The sequence below is a fragment of the Oreochromis niloticus genome, linkage group LG11 (genome assembly GCF_001858045.2).
Source record: "Oreochromis niloticus isolate F11D_XX linkage group LG11, O_niloticus_UMD_NMBU, whole genome shotgun sequence".
In the NCBI taxonomy this organism is placed as follows: Eukaryota; Metazoa; Chordata; class Actinopteri; order Cichliformes; family Cichlidae; genus Oreochromis; species Oreochromis niloticus.
Window position 1 is genome coordinate 21,143,133 of NC_031976.2, and position 18,543 is coordinate 21,161,675.

Sequence of the window (18,543 nt, forward strand, 5' to 3'; positions counted from 1 at the left end):
AAAGAAAAACAGAGGGGAAGAGGGACAGTGAGAAAGGGCACTTTCACCTGGATCACCTGTTGAGAGAAGAAAAAAGAAAAGAGGAGAAAACAAGCAAAAAAGAGAGCAACATAATAAACACAACACCACTGCGATAATTTAGCTAAGTGTAAATAACAGTAAATACTAAATATTGAATGTTATTGTGCAGCACACAAGACCGACAGCGCACAATGTGCTTTGAGGTAGCAGCCAAGAGAGGTGTAGTTTGTGTCTGTGAACACCCGTGTGCACATCTGTGTGGATGAGCACGCTTGTATTCAAAAGGTGTCTCCATGTAACGATCTGCTAGAGGGTGTGGGGAGCCATAGCCCCGTCCCCCAGGGGATGAAGCAGGCATAGAGGAGATCCAGGCCCCAGACATCCAGAGGCCCCCAGAGTGTGAGAGCTCAGGGAGGACCATCCGAGGGGCCACTGCTCTCTACCAAAAAATCCTGAAGGTGAATGTCCAGCCATCAATTCATGCCCTGAAATGCAAGCTCACTTGCATCATACAGCAGGGAAAAAATCTGAAACACACTAGGAGGTCCACCTCTGAATCCCTGAAAAAGATAAAAGGAAGGTTCTGAAGCTACCTAATCAAAGTCCAAAATTAAATCTGAATGAGAAGCGTTGGTATGACCTTGAACAGGCCACTCACGCTTGAAAACCTTCCAATGTGGCTGAAATGAACATTTCCCCAAAGTAAAGTGGGCCAAAATGCCTCCACAGTGATGTAAAAGACACATTGTCAGTTATCACAAATCCTTGATTGCAGTCATCATCAGGTTTCACACAGAGCCTGGTAGGGTGGGTTAGCTATTTTCCCTTAATAAATTAAATAATCATTTAAAAATTGCATTTTGTGTTTTCTCGGGACATCTTTGCCTAATATTACTATTATTTTTTTTAATTATATGCAATCACAGCAATATATACATCAGATTCCCCCTTGATTCTGAGATCAGTAATACAGGGAACAGAGGAAAATGTTTTTGACAATAGGTTATGCATGCATGCATGCATAAAGTACTGCCGCTAATATCACCCAAAGTGCTGGCAGAAGCTCATATCCATCCAAGATATAAGGTGCACTTGTTCCACCTGGAAGAAGTAAAGAGATTGCATGCATAAAGTAATATCTGCAGGCAGTCAATATAGCTGGCTGCTGGCAGAAGTTTAAATCAATCAGATATACACAGTACACTTGCTCCACCTGGAAGACAGTAAGGAGAATGCAGTCAAATTATCATATCAGCAGGAATGCGTTCTACAGTATGTCACTCCTCTGTGTTTGAGTCCAGTCACACCACCACGGTTCACTGTAAAATAACTAAACTATGAACTCGCTCGCATGTATTCTGGCCTTACAGTTCATCTGTTGCAAAATTTATATTGAATTTGCCAAAGAGGGGAAACTTCCATATAATTCAAGCCTAATCTTAAACAGCTCACTGTAGGTTTGGTGGAAGTTAAGAGGTTAAGGTTACAGTTATAAGCTTACATATATCTCACTGTTATTTGCTGTTCTATGTAAAGGCATCCAAACACTAACATGATATTTAAAATATAACCACTGGATGGCTCCCTGATTGATGAGCTAAGAAATTACCCCCTGCAGTCCACGTGTTGAAAAGCCAGACCGTGTTTCCAAAAGCGATTTTATGCATTACATAAGCTGTTGTACAAATCAGGTTCTTTCATGATTTGTTCTTTGTGTAGAGATAAAACAAGAGAGTAAATGTAACAGCATTTATTTTGATTTGTTAATTGTCACTTCAGACAACGAACATCAGTTATACTCAAACACGGCGCATACATAATATTATGTTTAATCTCAAGAGTCGTACATTCCTTGTTAAATGAAGGGGAAATAAATAATAAGGTAAAATGTTAAATAAACGTGTGATTAATCGTTGTGTATTAGACCCAAATGTTCCAGTTAAAAGCATAAAATATTTGACAGACCTGGCTTAGCTGTTGTGAAGCACTCACTTTCTCATTGTACAGATTGCATATGTACAGCTGAAGTGTTTATCTCACAGAGCATAAATCATAAACTTTGTGAATTCAAACACAATATCAGAATTTTGATCCAGCGTGTTAAAAGGCCATCTGCCTTTCACTGTCGTGCCCCAATTACAGAAAGAAAAGGTTATATTGTTAAACATCAGATTTTTTTTTTTTTGTGCCATTCACAGCTTTTTGTAGCACTGTAGAGCATTTCAGTCATTTCTAGATTGGTTAAAGTGTTTTTGTCTGCAGCAGACTGGAGCATAAGCACTGAACTTAGCCTTGAGGAACCAACCTGCCTCAGCTACACTTGGATGATTTGTTCAAAATGTTAGATTGGTGTGATGGACACATTCTTCTGTGAAGCTGCATTTAAACATTTCTCTAACAGTCTGCTTTCTGCTTCCTTCAGGACACACAGAGGAAATCTTTGATACCTTGTGTAATACCTCTTTAAAAAAGAAGCACATCTGTCTAGCAGAGGATGATCTGTTCTGTCGTGTTCTGTCACTACACTTTACACGCTGTCACACTGAGTCCCTTTAATGGCTTCTGACATTTACTGTGCTTGTCTTTTTACTAAATTTAGTCAGCTATTTCTATTCTGGTACAGTTTGCTTTATAGAGCTATTTTAATACATGAAGCCACTTATTGTATTACATTCAGCTGTTTCACTTTATGTACTATTAATTTATTTTCACTTTTATTGTAGTATCTAGTTAGTGAGCTTTTTATTGAAGCATATTCAGTTTTTTACAGGTGAAATACACTAATATATCGTAAGACCTATTTAAACAGTTGAAGGTTGACAGAATTACAACAAACTGAGTACAAATAAACATCTTAGCAGGTAGTGGCCTGGCTGTGAAAGAGGAGTATGTGCTGTGGAGTAAGGAGGAGAAAGGAGAATAGATGATGCAAAAGGGTGCAGGTGATGGATGATGCAGCATATAAACTGGTTCAAAGGAAGGTCAAAGAAAAAGGAGTGACAGGACAGGAGCACTGATTCCCCATGATCCCTTTTTTTATTATAGTTTATTATTGCTTTATTTAACCAGAAAAGATCTAATGAGATTAAAAAACTTATTTACAAGGGTATCCTGGACAAAACAGCACTAAAATACACATAAGATTTTACAAATGATATTATATTTATTATACTTGGCTATAGCACGGTGGCACGGTGGTTAGCACTGTTACCGCACAACAAGAAGGTCCTAAATTCAATTCCACCATCAGGCCGGGGTCTTTCTGTGTGGAGTTTGCATGTTCTCCCCGTGTTTGTGTGGGTTCCCTCCGGGTACTCCGGCTTCCTCCCACCGTCCAAAGACATGCAGTTAGTGGGGATAGGTTAATTGATTAGTCTAAATTGCCCATAGGTGTGAATGTGAGTGCGAAAGATTGTCTGTCTCTGGTTGTTAGCCCTGCGGCAGACTGGCGACCTGTCCAGGGTGTACCCCGCCTCTCGCCCCATGACAGCTGGGATAGGCTCCAGCGCCCCCCGTGACCCTGAAAAGGATAAGCGGAAGCGAATGGATGGATGGATATTTGGCTATGTAAAATGTGAAGTATTTGTTTAAACACACTCAGAGAAACAAATCCATCAAATGTAGCTCATTCTGCTGCTGATTTCATACATAAGGGAAAAAGTACTGGAAGCCTTTTTTCCCCAACTCAGCGCGAACCCTTGGCATCGTCACTAAGAACAGATTTTGTGAATGAATGTAGTAAGATCCCCAAATTTTCTGGATAATATAAGATGTAAATAATATACTATTGCATACATTAAGCTTATGTTTCACTTTCAGAATGCAGGTTCTTTGGTTTTGAAAGTCTACATGTTTGACCCTTGCAGTGCTGTGCACAGCCACAGTTTTCTTTTCCCCATTGCTTTAACTGTGGTTTACCGTATTGTGTGACCTCTGGAGGAAACGTATTTTTCCCCGCACAATACGTGAAAATGTAAGCACTCTTTTTCTTTTCAAAGAAAAATTTAAAACCTTCAGCTCTTAAAAACAGCATCTAAAGAGTATTCACTTTGGAACATAATGGTATTCACTTATCCTCAAAAAATGTTATTCTGGTACTTGAGCAATTCTGTGTGTGTGTGTGTGTGTGTGTGTGTGTGTGTGTGTGTGTCAGGGTTACACAATGTCAAAGACACTTTTCATTTTAGTTCTGCTGACTTATTCCCTGACACAAAAAATTCATTTTGACAAAATAATTAAATGTTTTTAATCTTACATCCCTTTGCTGGTTATCTATTATATTTGTTGCAAATATTAGCTGTTTTGAGAAATGCATTTTTATCAGAATCAGAATACTTTATTAAACCGTAAGAAGATAACCTAACAATTCATAAGAAAAAATGTGATAAAACAAACAAACAAACAAAAACTCATGCAAACAGTCATGGTGTGGACACCTCTGGTATTTTATGCATGTAAATGGTACTCTCCTTAGAAATAAACCGTGGCTTTAAACCTGATAGACTGTCAATTAAAAATGCCCTACACTGAGGAAAAATCTGGGCACATTTGGTATCTGTGTGGCAACATATTGGGTTTGTTTAATAATCTTATAAGTATTGGTAACCATATTATAAGTGTTGTGCCAAAAGGTGATCGTATGCCAAAAAGTGCTTTCTGGTATTTCTATGTGTGTCTATTTTGATTAATCCTTTGCAGACAACACAATTTAATAAGTATTTATATTTAAATTCAAGAAATGACCTGTTTTGCAAGTATCTTTATGATTGTATTATTGTACATACTCTATGTTCTACATTATAATCAATCCAGTCTTTTTTGGCCACTGAAAAAATCTTTAAAAAATCTTTTGCAATTTCTGCTGCCCTCTTGTCCAGATCTCTCTTGAAAAACCCATTTTTAATGTCAATGAGAGTTTTACAGTTATAAATGAAGTATATATAAAAATATAAAAATCGGTTTGGCCAAAGACTGATTGCAACTTATTACAGAAATTATCTTTTTGGTGTAAAATGGCTTGATATCATTTACAAGAGATATGTTTGACATACGTTGCACAGATAATAAGCCATCAAGTAATTTTCAACCATTTAAATACAGACAATGACTTTTTGGCGGATGACTACTTTTTGACAAAAGACTTGTAAAACATGACTTAATCTCCTGACCCAGAAGGTGCCCAGGAGACATTTTTTGTTTGCATTTTATCTTCAAAACACTTTGAATGACTGAAGTGTCAGGGGATGATCTGTGGTGGCATGGGTTGGCACCCCTACTGCCACACTAGTTTTGTATATGACAATGTTATTTATTAAAATAAGCTAGCATTTTAGCCTAGCTACCATTAACATTGAATATACATTCTAAAACTGAATATAGTGTTTGTTCAAATTTGTTCATGACAGTGCAGATCTGTCAATTTAAGCATGTAACAATTTGATTATTCTTTTTCATAAAAAGAATACTTACTACATTTGATGTATTTCAACCATATGTAATACAGATGTTACAGAATGTATCACGTGCATATGTGTAATTGATTGTTGTTGATTTTGCCACCCCAGTTTCCATCCTAATCTCATGAAACCCTAAATATATTTCTCTAGATCCGCCCCTGTGTAGTGTTTGAAAGGCGCTATATAAATAGACTTGCCTTTTGTAAATATGCCAGAAAATGCACACGTTTACAAAAAGTGCTCTTTCTGTTCTACAAAAAGAAAGAAAAAACACTGTAACTACAAGGATTAATAGTTTAGACCATGATTTAAGCAGTGACATGTGTTCTCAAGATCTCAATCAGGGATTTATCAGTGAAATATTAAACGAGCGAACTTAGGAGTGATGAGATTTCTTGTGGGGTCCGTGTTAAGTCTGGGAATCATATTTTAGGAGACTCAAAGTTACGGTCTGATCTGTTTCTTCACTGATTTAGTTGAAGAATTGCAGACTTTCGTTTGCTCTCGACACAATTACGTGCACTACTCAAGTAACTTAACGGTCAGTCTAAAAAAAGCGTCTCTGATGGTCGACATGGAACGCCTCCCGCGCATCCTGCTACGGTCTCGCGAATCATCGTAAGATTTCGGCTTTTTCCGGCTTACCTCATTCAGTTAGCTAGCCAAGCTGATTAGCCTGCTACTACAAGCTAATGTTTGTATGATATTTAATGTTGTAGCCGAATCTGATTGGATGATACAGTGAGTGCAGAAAAATGGCGGACGTAGCGGGGCAAGAAATTTGTTCCCCGGTCCCTCCGTCACCTCACCCTTCCTCCCGTAACGGCTCCGGCAGCGGTAACGTTACACCGGGCACCGGCGGCAGCTGCCAGACCGCAACCACCGTTACTTCAGGCCCGCGGCTGGTTCGGATAGTGAAGTCTGACTCCGGCTATGGGTTCAACGTTCGGGGGCAAGTTAGTGAAGGAGGGCAATTACGGAGCATCAACGGGGAATTGTACGCCCCACTGCAGCATGTTAGTGCGGTCCTTCCGGGGGGTGCCGCCGACAGAGCCGGCATTTCGAAAGGGGACCGGATTCTTGAGGTGTAAGTACTGTTTTTTAGCTTCTCTCCAAGCTGCTTATAACGTAAGTGATGAAAATGACCTGTTTCACTTTCCGGACGATCACGCAGTGAGCTCAAGGCAAACGTGACTTTATAGCATCATTCAGTCGAACTGGGAACACCAAGGTGCCAGTGTGTGCATGCACTGTGACACCGGTCCTGCAGAAGAGCCGTTCATCCCAATGAAAGGAGTGTCTGTGTGTGTCAGAGAGAAACGATCCGGGGATCATTAGAAATTCACGTCACACTGAAATCTATTCCTCTCATCCACTGCATGCCAGATATTTCCAACTCACTCCTGTGCACATTCACATCATCCTAAGCAGATGCACTGTGGGTCATTTATCAATGAAACACTTTGTTTACACGAATCATGAATGGTAAACCAGCTCACATCTTTAACATCAGCATCACCGAATTAGATGTTGCTTAGCACTGAGGATTATTGCACCTGGTTCATTTGGCATTGAAGTGTTCAAGTGTGTGTTGAACTGTTGTTGTGAGGAGTAACACACAGCATCAGCATCAGTACTCATGCTTCAGTGTGTCTGTGTGCATGGAATAACATGATGCAGAGAGGGAGGGATGCCTTGAGTTCAGTTCTGATTGGCTTTGTCCTCTAAAAGTCACTTTCTGATTGGCTGGCTTTTGCACACTGCTGTGTCAATGGATGGCCTGCAGTAACCTGGCAGTTTGTTGACCCCATTATTTCTGTGTGCAAGCATGTGGATGTGTGCATGATCATTTCGTTATCATATACAAGATACCCTCTGCTAGTATTATTAGCATGGTATATAGTGGTAATGTAAAGCGACAGTACACCAACTAAATTTACTCGCCACATAGTATCCTTCAAGACCAGAGTGTACATAGTACATTAAAACACTAAACTTTAACAGTGTGGGACAATAATGAAAACATGAATCAAAATGCAGGATCACAAAATGTAAAATTACTACTTAGAAAAACATGAAGTGAGCTCAGAAATCAAAGACTCAACAGGAACAGAATAAATCAGACTCAGGTTTAGAATAACAAAGAAATCAAAACAGGAGTCAAGAAGACTAGAATAATAAAAGCAAACAGCAACCCAAACACAAATATATTCACTACGAATCCTAACCTTGAAAAATCACACAAAAAAAGAAAAAGGAAACTGGGACCATGGCAGTCTGAGGTTATACGAAGGTTGTTAGGTGGCACATTATGATGCTGAAACTAACCATTAGAAAAAACAGTAAAACTGTAATCACCACGTGGTCATTGAAAATCCTCGGGTGGCCACTTAAATGTTAGTTTAACGTTGACTTTCTTTTTTCTCTGACCTCTGCTCTCAACAAAGCATTTCAGTTACTGGATGTCTGTTTTGAGATGCTTCTGCCTGAAATCCCGAAAGAGCTACAGTTTCTGAGTAACTCAAAACAGCCAGTCTGGCGCCAGTAGCTATGCAACATTAGTGACTTGATTTTCACCAGGTCCTCTTCATCGTGCTGAATTAACATGTGATTGGCTGGTTAAACATTTGCTAGTTTAACACAAGTAAGTAGTAAAGTGAGTCTAAGTACTCACACTCACACTGGAGTGGCTGCGTACTAGCTGCAGCATCTCGAGTATTTTTATTTATTAGCACTTTTATAAACAGCTCCTCCTCTCAGACTTAAATTCAGTTTGTGTTATTTAGCATAATTATTTTAGCGTTATGTATATTGTTTAAACACTTTTCAAGGTGTCAGATGCATTTTAAGTCGGCCTTTAAACTATGTGTGAGGGGTTGAATGTTCATACATAGAGTACAGAACACTGCATAGTACATAATATCACTTAAATCCTTAAGCTGCAGCAAAAAACAAAATGAACCCAATATAAATTATAAAAGCAGAACTGGAAATCTGTCACATGGGGAAGGGTGTCTCCTGTAAAGTGTTTATCATAGTCAAAAGTGCTGATAGTGGCGGTGCAAAGGCCTCTGTGTCAGGTCCTTATTATATCATCATAAAGCTGCAGGAAGGAAAGCGCTGCCAAAATGCTTAGTCTGCATTTTTCCTTGTAGGACACGTTTGCGCTTTCTCCCACTCCACCTGCAAGATTGTTATATTTGTGTCCCCCATATTAGTCTTTTCTTACTTTTACCTACATAATCATCATTCCCAACTTTGCTATGTGTGCACTGGCTCAGAATGCCTTCTTTATGTTGATTACATGTGTGTAGCTATTTTGTTCCACTGTAGGTATAATAGAGCTTATGTTCATCGGGCTTCAACCCTCCATCTAAATGCCAGCATGGCAAACATAACAGATATGTATTCATTCAGTTGAAGCATTTCCTGCATTTCCTGTCCTGGCTTGTTACCATCTCAGTGGTTGTCTTTAATATAAGTTAGTGAAACGTTTGTGGGCTTCTCACAACATGCTTGTTTATAAAATGTGAATTAGGACACTCAAACCTTTTGCATACTATCACGTTGCCTAAAAGATGTCACCCTGTGGTGATGTGTTTGCGTTGAGTGTATTTTTTTAAGTCAACTAAACCCTAGAATTGGTTTTATTTTTTGCTCAAAGCTCAAAGTGTATTTTAACAGCATATTAACACACTTTATCCTGTATTTATCACAGCATGTGTTTTCACATTAGATGATCAGAGCTCATCTATGTCTACTTAATGTGAAAATTTCCCCCCAACCTAAATGTGTTACATTTAGGTTATGCAAATATCATTTACAGCACTGCTGGCTTCTGTAGTCTTTGGAAAATGTTCAAACGAAGTTTGGCCTGATTCCTCATTCATTGTAATATTTCCAAGCTGTTGTTTAAGTCCTGGAATGTAAAACACAGAATTATTTATTGAATGTCATTCAGGCCTCATTCAAATACCGCCTTTATCTGCCAGCCTGCGCTGGAGCTTGTTTTAAAAGTGTGAGAAATATCCAGCGGTGTCGCTGAGAGCTTTTAGACGAGGCGACATGGTTGTTTTGGAGCAAAGTTAACTATGGGTTAGGCTGCTACAGCTCTGTCATTCACTCTGTTTGACACAACTGCCAAAGTGCACACAGCCAGTGTCGCTCACTTTCAGCTGTGCTCATGACATAACCAAAGGTCTCATTTCTGAAAGAGATGATGCAAAAGTTCTACAATGTGCGCACCAGTATTTCTTATTTGAAGCCTATTTATTGCTGTTTCCCATTTCCTTCAATATTTGTATATTGTTTAGCAGTTCAAATAATTCTTACAATTTGTGAACCTTATAATTTCATGTGTTACACTTCTACCCTGAGAGAAAAGAAGCAAAGTACAAGGCACTGATAAATTGTGTCTGAATATAACAACCCTGCAGTCATGAAGCACTTAGTCATTTCTCATTGGTGTTAACAGCATGCCGTCTATGTGTTGATTCAAGTCTCTGGTAATTAAAGGCTGCTGTTTAGATTATTTGATTGCATTAATTTATAATTGCATTTTCACTATTGTATTTCCTAATTCAGTGAAACAAAAGCTACAGCTTCGAAATGTACTCTTTTATGCTTATGAAAAATAAAAAGTTAAAACTAAGAATATTAAAAAAAGAAAGTGCTTGCCACTCTAATATATAAATCTCTTGATTCGACAGCAATGGGGTGAACGTAGAAGGAGCAACACACAAGCAGGTGGTTGATCTGATCCGGGCCGGTGAGCGAGAGCTGGTGCTGGCCGTGCTGTCCGTTCCTCCCCAGGAGGCCGACTGCCTGGATCCCGGAGACGACGGATCGGCCCAGTCCTGTTACGACTACTCCGACAAGCAGGCAGTGCCCATCTCTGTTCCCAGCTACAAACACACTGAACTCAACCATGAAAAGTTTGTGGTGGGTACACTCGTGCAAAAACACTTGGATGGATGAAAATGTTTTTGTAGTTGGATGGAGCCAGTCACAACTCAAGGCTTATGCGATTGTTACATTCATGAGATATTTATAGTCAGGTCTGTGAGCAACCTAATGTTCTGGATATTATAAATACCATCCTGTCGACCAAAGATCACTGTCTTTTCATTTTCATTTTTCCACTTTAACTCTTCCAGGTGTATAATGTGTACATGGCAGGCAGACAGCTGTGCTCCAAGCGTTACCGGGAGTTTGTGATTCTACACCAAAACCTGAAGAGGGAGTTTGCTAACTTTACTTTTCCCAAGCTGCCTGGAAAATGGCCTTTTTCCCTGTCAGAGCAACAGCTGGACGCAAGACGCAGAGGCCTGGAGGAATATCTAGAGAAAGGTGGGGAAGAGAGAAGGAGAATCAGGCCAGCTCACAAACAGTTCACTCACTTACAGTTGCCTTCCATATTGTTTGGAACAAAGATACAGCTTTGTAGTTTTGCTTCTGAACACCACCACAGTTGATTGTAAATCAAACAATCGGCAGGGGTTTTCCAAAACATTTGCATGACCTGTTTAAGAATTAAACACATTTTTATAAACAGGATACCATTTTCAGAGGCTCAGAATTAATGTGACAATTGACTGCTAAGCAGTTTTATGGCCAGGTGTGGCCCAGGTGGTGAAGTCGCAGGTGTCATTGTATAATGACTTTTATTTCTCTTACACACACAAAAAACTGGATCTAATATAATGTGTGTTTCATCTGCAGTGTGCTCTGTCCGAGTCATTGGAGAAAGTGACATCATGCAAGAGTTCCTGTCTGAATCAGATGAGGTAAAAAAATAAAAAATAAAATGAAACGTGTCTTTTTGCCCGTTCCCCGCCTGTGACTCACTACGCTGTGTCTGTCTTTCTGGCTGTCTTTGCTGTGACCTAGAATTATAACGGTGTGTCGGATGTGGAGTTGAGAATAGCGATGCCAGATAAAACCACACTCACTGTCAGAGTTCGCAAAAATTCAACTACAGACCAGGTCTATCAGGTAAACTCACACAAACACAGTCCTGTCCCCACTATAATCACAACATTATTTCAGTCTCTCGCTCTCATTCTGTCGCAATCTCTCGCTTTCAGGCTGTTGTTATGAAGCTAGAGATGGACAGTGTAACAGCCAGCTACTTTGCTCTGTTTGAGGTCATCAACCACACCTTTGGTGAGTAAGGACAGGTAACTCAAACACAGGTTGCATTTTTGCTAAAGCATAGCACAAATGTTGCTGTAGTTGCTATCAGTGATCACTAACAAGTGGCAGAAAAGAGAATATTTGCATGCAGCCACATTTTTAATAATCATCTAGAAGCAAATACCTTATACATGAATAATCATGCTCATAATATGGTTTGTCAGTGATGTCGTTAGACAAAGGTTAGTGTGTTGTTTGTGCCTAATTTAAAAAAGGAGATAAAACTACAGTAGTAGCATTTCTGTTTAATGCACAAAGTTCTCTATGACCAGTGTCTATTACAGCAAGGACAAATGCACCACAACATTAGCAGTAAACAGTCTTATTTGATGAGAATTAAAGTTTTGTGTGTATCCACTAAAGTTTCAATTTGTTTCTTTCTTGCAAGGAATAAATCAGCAAATTCTGTTCCCAGTGATGTGAAGAAAGCCATCCCCGTTTTATTTTTAATCAGCTGAAGAGCTGATAATTACAAGTGTATGCATTTGTGCTGTTCTTCCCCACCCCTTCTACACCCACACAACACTTTTTTTTCTCCAAACTCTAGGAAGGAAATTGTTTAGCAGCACGAAGGAATCTTCCACAAGTAAAAAGAAGCATTTGTCTCACAGTTTTAACGTCAGTTACATTTACTTCAGTGTTTGCTTTAGAATCTTGGAGTATAATGTAAAGTTACACTCCTTATGCTGTAGACGTAGATAACTCTGGCCTTTTTTTTAAACTGTCGGAGTTTTATTCTGTCTCAGAAGGCTCAGAAGTGTCATCTGTTTCTTGAAACAATCCTTAGCTTCGGTTTCACAGTAACATCTCGGTCTTTTTTTTGACCTTGCTTTGCCTTTCTTTCTTCCTTATGTGTGTTGCATTGTTTTGTATGGCTTGGTTACTGTTACAGCATTTTATCACAAAGCAGAAAGTAACAAGCCTCCAACCACATTAGCAGCTCTTGAAACTTTATAAATTAAACCTACTGTGAAGAATTTTGTTTGTTTGTTTTTCATGCAAATTATCGTTATTTTATTAAGAACATTTCTAATGGATCGCCAAAATTTCATGGCGATCATTCTGGCAGTTGCTGAACAAACCACACTTGTCAGGCTTGTGGTAATGCTAACGGATCACTTGAGTTATTGCTGTACTTAATGTCTATCAAACAGACTGACACACTGACCAAGAAACTGAGCTTCCTGTGCAGCTAGCCTCACAAAAAATACAGCACAGGTTATGTGACTTTATTGATATATCCAATAAAATGAAATTGTATAAACTTAGATGAAACCCTATTGATTTTTGGTTGATACATGATATCCATCTGTGTGGAAGAAATACAGTTAAGTCTTAGGAGGTAGGATTTGTGCTGTTAAATGTACTACAAATGAAAGCTTTGCATTTTTTATTCTTTCTTTCATGTCTCCTTTCTTCTTTAGTACGTAAGCTTGCCCCCAATGAGTTCCCCCACAAACTGTATGTACAGAACTATACCTCAGCGATCCCAGGAACCTGTCTCACTCTACACAAGTGGCTCTTCACCACAGAAGAGGAGATTTTGCTTAATGACAACCAGCTCGCTGTCAACTATTTCTTTCACCAGGTGTGTACACACTGTGTATTTGTCTGGTCTGTTTGGTATGCTTAGTGGATTTTGTGTTTAATTGTGTCTCCTGTCTGACCTCTTTGCAGGCTCTGGATGATGTGAAGAAAGGCTTCATTAAAGTTGAGCAGAAGTCTTATCAGCTGCAAAAGCTGGCCGAGCAGAAGAAGATGTCCATGGTCAGCCTTTTATATACAGCACACTACTGTTTGAGAGTAACATGCACATACAGAGAGACTGTATTCTCACTATATCTGAGTATGTCATCTACTTTGTCGCACTGCTTCATTCTTATTTCACTGAGTGGTATACCACAGTGTAAAAAGGAAGTAGTAGTCTAAGAGCGAGTGTTAGCTCTAACTGGAGTGTCACAGACACACATTCTTGCCAGCAAAATGTGCTCGCTGAAAGTGAATAAGTGAGTGAGCAACAGTGAATTACCGCCAATTTGAAGAGATTAAAGCTGCTCCAGCAGGTAAATAATCACATCCTGTTTCTAAATCAGTCAGGCTACAGAGAATAACTGCACTCTGCTTTATAACCTTAAGTGTTTTTTCACAGTTAAAAAATGCACCCTGCATCTAAACTTCATTCAGCTGCAGAGCATCCTCTTGTTATTCAGTTTATGGAAAATATTTAGCTCGCATTGCCTCTTCTCTCTTTTTTTTTCCACAGTACCTGAGTTTATTGCGAACTTGCGAAGGCTACAACGAGATCATATTCCCCCACTGTTCCTGTGACTCTCGACGTAAAGGCCACGTGATCACGGCCATCAGTATTCACCACTTCAAGCTGCACGCCTGCACAGAGGAGGGGACGCTTGAGGCAAGGCCTGCTCTTTGCTGTGTGTGTGTGTGTGTGTGTATGTTTCTGCCTTTTCTATACCTCTTGTGTAACAGGGTGAGTGTACTGAAGCCTTCGTGTTGTTCCAGAATCAGGTGATTGCATTTGACTGGGGGGAGATGCAGAGGTGGGACACGGATGAAGAGGGCATGGCCTTCTGCTTTGAATATGCACGAGGAGAGAAGAAGCCACGCTGGGTCAAGATATTTACTCCTTATGTATGGATCACACACAGATCTCTGCATACATGTTTATTTGTTAATACTGCTACAAATGATAATAATTTTAAAGAACTCTAAAAGAAAAAGTTCAGGATGAGGAGAGTTACTGCTATATTAAGAAGGAACAGATCATAGTAAATGGTATCTGCTCTCTGCAGATATTTTATTGATTAGATTGACACCACTTGTATGCCTTTACAGTAAATAAGAGGATGACACAAGCAGCCAGTAAATTATTTTTTTTTAAAGTAGTAGTAGTAGTGAGCCTAGTTCACTTAACACATTACATCATAGCAAACTTCCCTGTTTGTATGAATGAAATCAGCCAGATACACCTGCTAATTAACCAAAAGAATGTTAGAATAGACAGAAGCCCATATTTAATTGGAAATAGTACAAAAACATACCCAGTGCTGACACTGAGAAGTTGTATCGATTCTTGAAAAATCATCATTTTAAATTTAAGTCTGTTTAAAAAAAAGTTAGTACAGGTGCTTGTTTACTACTGTGTTGCATCACATCTTCTTTCAGCAGCACTCTAAGCCTTTGAAAACCAGTTACTGTTGCTTTGAATGTAAAGTGTGTTTATGCTGAGATAAGTTAACCAGTTGGTGGATGTAAGGTAAGAAGGTGGTATCAAAGTTCTTATCAAACTCCTTGTAAAGAAAAGAAAAAGACTAAGCACTCTCATTTCTACTACTGTTTTAGAGCAGCGATGTTAGGCTCATTTTATATGGTGATTGACATGCAGTCACTTTGATCTCAAGTGGGCCGAGCCAGTGAAAATACACGATAGATGTGTAAAATTAGAGATATAATAGTTCACTGCACAGAGTGTCCTGTAATTATAAAATATAATGGTTTTGTTAATTTACTGCTGACTAATTAATAGTTGAAAAACAGGACCCTTTATGTCATTTAATTATGTATCTGTTAATTACTTTCATTTAACCTGAAAGTTAATGGAGGTGGACAGTTTGTATCAATAGGAAAAACTGTAAAACTTATTAAATACAGTTAAACACTTCAAATCTATGCACTCCTTCAGCTTTTCTAAAGCTGATCAGTGAGCCAGATTCTACTCTTCGCTGGGCCCATTCTGACCCTTGGGCCTTATGTTTGACACCAGAACTGTATAAACGCCAGTCTAAATCTGTGCTTCTCTTTGTCATTGTTTAGTTTAACTACATGCATGAGTGCTTTGAGAGAGTCTTCTGTGAGCTGAAATGGAGGAAGGAGGTAATGCCCATCTGCTTCCTTACAGAATAATCTGCTCTAATACAAGCCATTTACTTCTGTCCTGTACTTACGGCAATAATGCATCTGTGCCTTCAGGTGGAAGAGGAGGCTACAGACAAGGACAATAAGAACTGCAGTAAAGATGGTATGTGTGGCAAGGTAAGGCTTTGCCTGCCTCTGTCCAGTTTGATACCAGTGATAATCCTTTTACTTTTTTGTTTTGGTGTTTTATTCAGTTTCTTTTCCTTCTGTGTCTAAGCTTGTGTTTTTTACCCCTGGTTTCTGTTTCTGTAACAGAATATTTTCCAGCTGCTGAGGCACAGAAGGGATGGGGGCACCTAGGAAGGGAGATTGTTACCTCTTAACTACATCGCCGTCACCACCTCAGCTCAGTTTTGGCCCTGACCTTCCCCCCATACCCACCAAAAGTCAGCTGTTAACTACTCGGACGTCATTTAAACTCCATCAACTTCAACATGAGAAGCCCCTCCTTACATGCAAACCAACAAGCATCTGCTGATGAACACGTTGAACAAACAGACGCATAAAAAAAAAATAAACTAAAGACTCGTGTACCAGAACTCTTGAATCCAGCACATCACGACCATGCATTAAGCAGAGCTCTGTTGAAAAGAAATGAGCTGCCTACAGAATCAAAGTGACGGATTCATGCGAGCCTTCCTCTTATTGGCAGGGACTTGAAGTGGAATGTGGCGTGCAAACGATCGGGGTTTTGAACCTCGTTTGAACAAGTCCTACATGAAAAAGAGAGCTGAAAAGATTGGTGGACAAAGAAAGGAAAGTAAAAGTTGTTAGCCCTCAGAAAGGGGACCACAAGATCACATTAATCACTGATTCGGAGGGCTGACCACAGGAAGACATTTAGCTTCTCAGTTTATGGATTAGAGCCTCAGTGTCCTGCGTCTCCATGCGTGTTATTAATACATGCAGGAAATCCCATCAGCTAAGAGAGAAGGGGCAAACCAGAGTCAAGCCCTGATAAAGTAAGTTACAGCTGAACCACGTCACATACATTAATTTCCATGTGTTGCCAACTGCATTTGCATTAATAATGTGACAAATGAGAGAAGGGATGACTAAAGCTGATTTTCTTCATAGGCTGTTTGTTTTTTTCATATTTGGGTGCATATCAATCCTTAGACATATGTTGCACTTTATCCAGCAGTATTATTGACCTCCAGATGTGCATAGTATAATGTAAAAGGGCAATAGATGGAATTATAATGGAGTAAGTACAGGTATACGTTTATCACTGACTACAGTGGGGTTATATACTGTGTGAGTGTGCAGAATTGTGCATTAACTCTTAGGTATTTATAATCTTTTTAATGAACACTCCATGCAAGGCCATCGTGGAGCAGCGGCGATGCGGAGCTCCGCTCAGACATGTAACATTGTGCTTTACCCAGAAGAGGCAGCAGGGGTCCTTGTCCTCCTGCCTGCTCTTGAGCATGCAGTTATTACTTTTTTTCTGAGAGCTCCCACCGGATTTATAATGGGCCTGTAATTCAAATGGCATTTCTATGCAGCACTGTTTATCTGTGTAGCTGGTGCTTTGCTGTTGAATCACTTATTCACTGCAGATTCGGGTTAAACAGGATGCCAGTCTCTGAACAAAAAAGCGATGGCTTTATCCTTCGACGATTTGATAAAATAGGGATTACAGTGCGCAGCCCGTAAAGAAATCCTACCAGCCGATGATTCAAAAAGGTAAAGATCAACACTTTAATGCCATCTCTAAATGAGCCCAGTTCAAGTTCCAATTAAGAAGATGTAATCATAACAATTATGCAATGAGCTACATCTTAATTATTTTATGATGCAATACCGAGCCTGACAAATAAACAAAAATTACAATTCATTGCATCATTAGAACCTGGCGCAGCGATGGCTGAAATTAAACATTTATTATTGCTTAGTGCGATTTTGTGATCTTGCGTCCTTATTAATGAAATCTTAATTTGTTGCACTTTTTTTCATTTTGAAAGTTACCAATGAGTCAGACAAATATTACATGGTTGTTTCTACACCAGTTGCTTTTACAAGGTAAGAGAAGAGTGGCATGTTCAGTTATCATTATCTTAATAGAAGCATTTTTAAAAATCAATATATTGAAAGCTGAGATTTGTTCTTAGGTTTAAATTAAAGCTTCTTCTGAGTCAATAGCAATTTTATAAAACAATCACATTATAGGTTGTAGAAACAGAATATGATGCCACTGGCTTAATAGCATTAATATTAAAGATATCTACAAGCCAGTAGGGAGCTTTAAATTTACATCAGTGACTCTACCTAAGAGTCCTTGTTATCATGATAGCGCTGTTCACAGAAGCATTTTGGGGTGATTAATGAGCTTCAGCACACCTTTGTGAGGGTAGAAAGGAGGTTTAATTGAATGTGTTGAGCCTTGAATTGAGAGATTGAATGTGCAGTCCTAAAGGCTGAACACATTTCCCCAGGATTCGTGTCTGCTTACTGATCCGTGTCTGACACAGTCGATTGTCTGGCATCGCCTGATCTGCCCACCTTCAAGCCCGTGGGCTCACCCATCCGCCCCATTCCCCCTACACACACGTGCGCACACTTTCTCATGCTGACTGAAGTTAGATGTCACGTACAGTTAGATTCGATTTTAAATTCAGCTGATGAGCGTCACACTAAGAAGGGGATGGAGAATGACAACCTACAGAGCCTTTGACATGTCGAAATGTAAAATTTAAGCAAGTGTTTGGTTACATCGCTTACTGTAATAAATTGTAACATATTCTTTTAAATAAACCGATTTATTGATGCAAAGTTGGTTCTTGTTTATTTGCAACTAACGTTGTGTGTTTGGAGCTGAGTCAAGGAGTGTGGAAATCCCAAAGTTACAGACAATCCCCACAGTGGGCAGAGCCAGATTTATCCTATAAAGTTGATTTTACACCTGTACCCGTGTCTTTATTCCACTCTTCCTCTT

General features: G+C 39.3%; 1 protein-coding gene across 2 annotated transcripts; it reads left to right on the forward strand.

The window, feature by feature from the left end:
• Positions 1–5,949: 5,949 nt before the first annotated feature.
• On the forward strand, positions 5,950–18,381 carry snx27b (sorting nexin 27b). 2 transcript variants are annotated; one of them, XM_005472653.4, is made up of 13 exons: positions 5,950–6,564; positions 10,187–10,418; positions 10,634–10,826; positions 11,199–11,263; positions 11,367–11,471; positions 11,564–11,642; positions 13,097–13,260; positions 13,350–13,439; positions 13,936–14,085; positions 14,193–14,321; positions 15,504–15,563; positions 15,660–15,722; positions 15,861–18,381. In XM_005472653.4, the coding sequence occupies exons 1-13, from the start codon at positions 6,233–6,235 to the stop codon at positions 15,903–15,905; spliced, it is 1,707 nt and encodes a 568-aa protein (XP_005472710.1). In that variant the 5' UTR covers positions 5,950–6,232; the 3' UTR covers positions 15,906–18,381. The 2 variants fall into 2 exon arrangements, with proteins under 2 accessions (XP_005472710.1, XP_003451025.1); XM_003450977.5 differs by having other exon boundaries at positions 5,955–6,564; positions 15,660–15,708.
• The last annotated feature ends 162 nt before the right edge of the window (positions 18,382–18,543 follow it).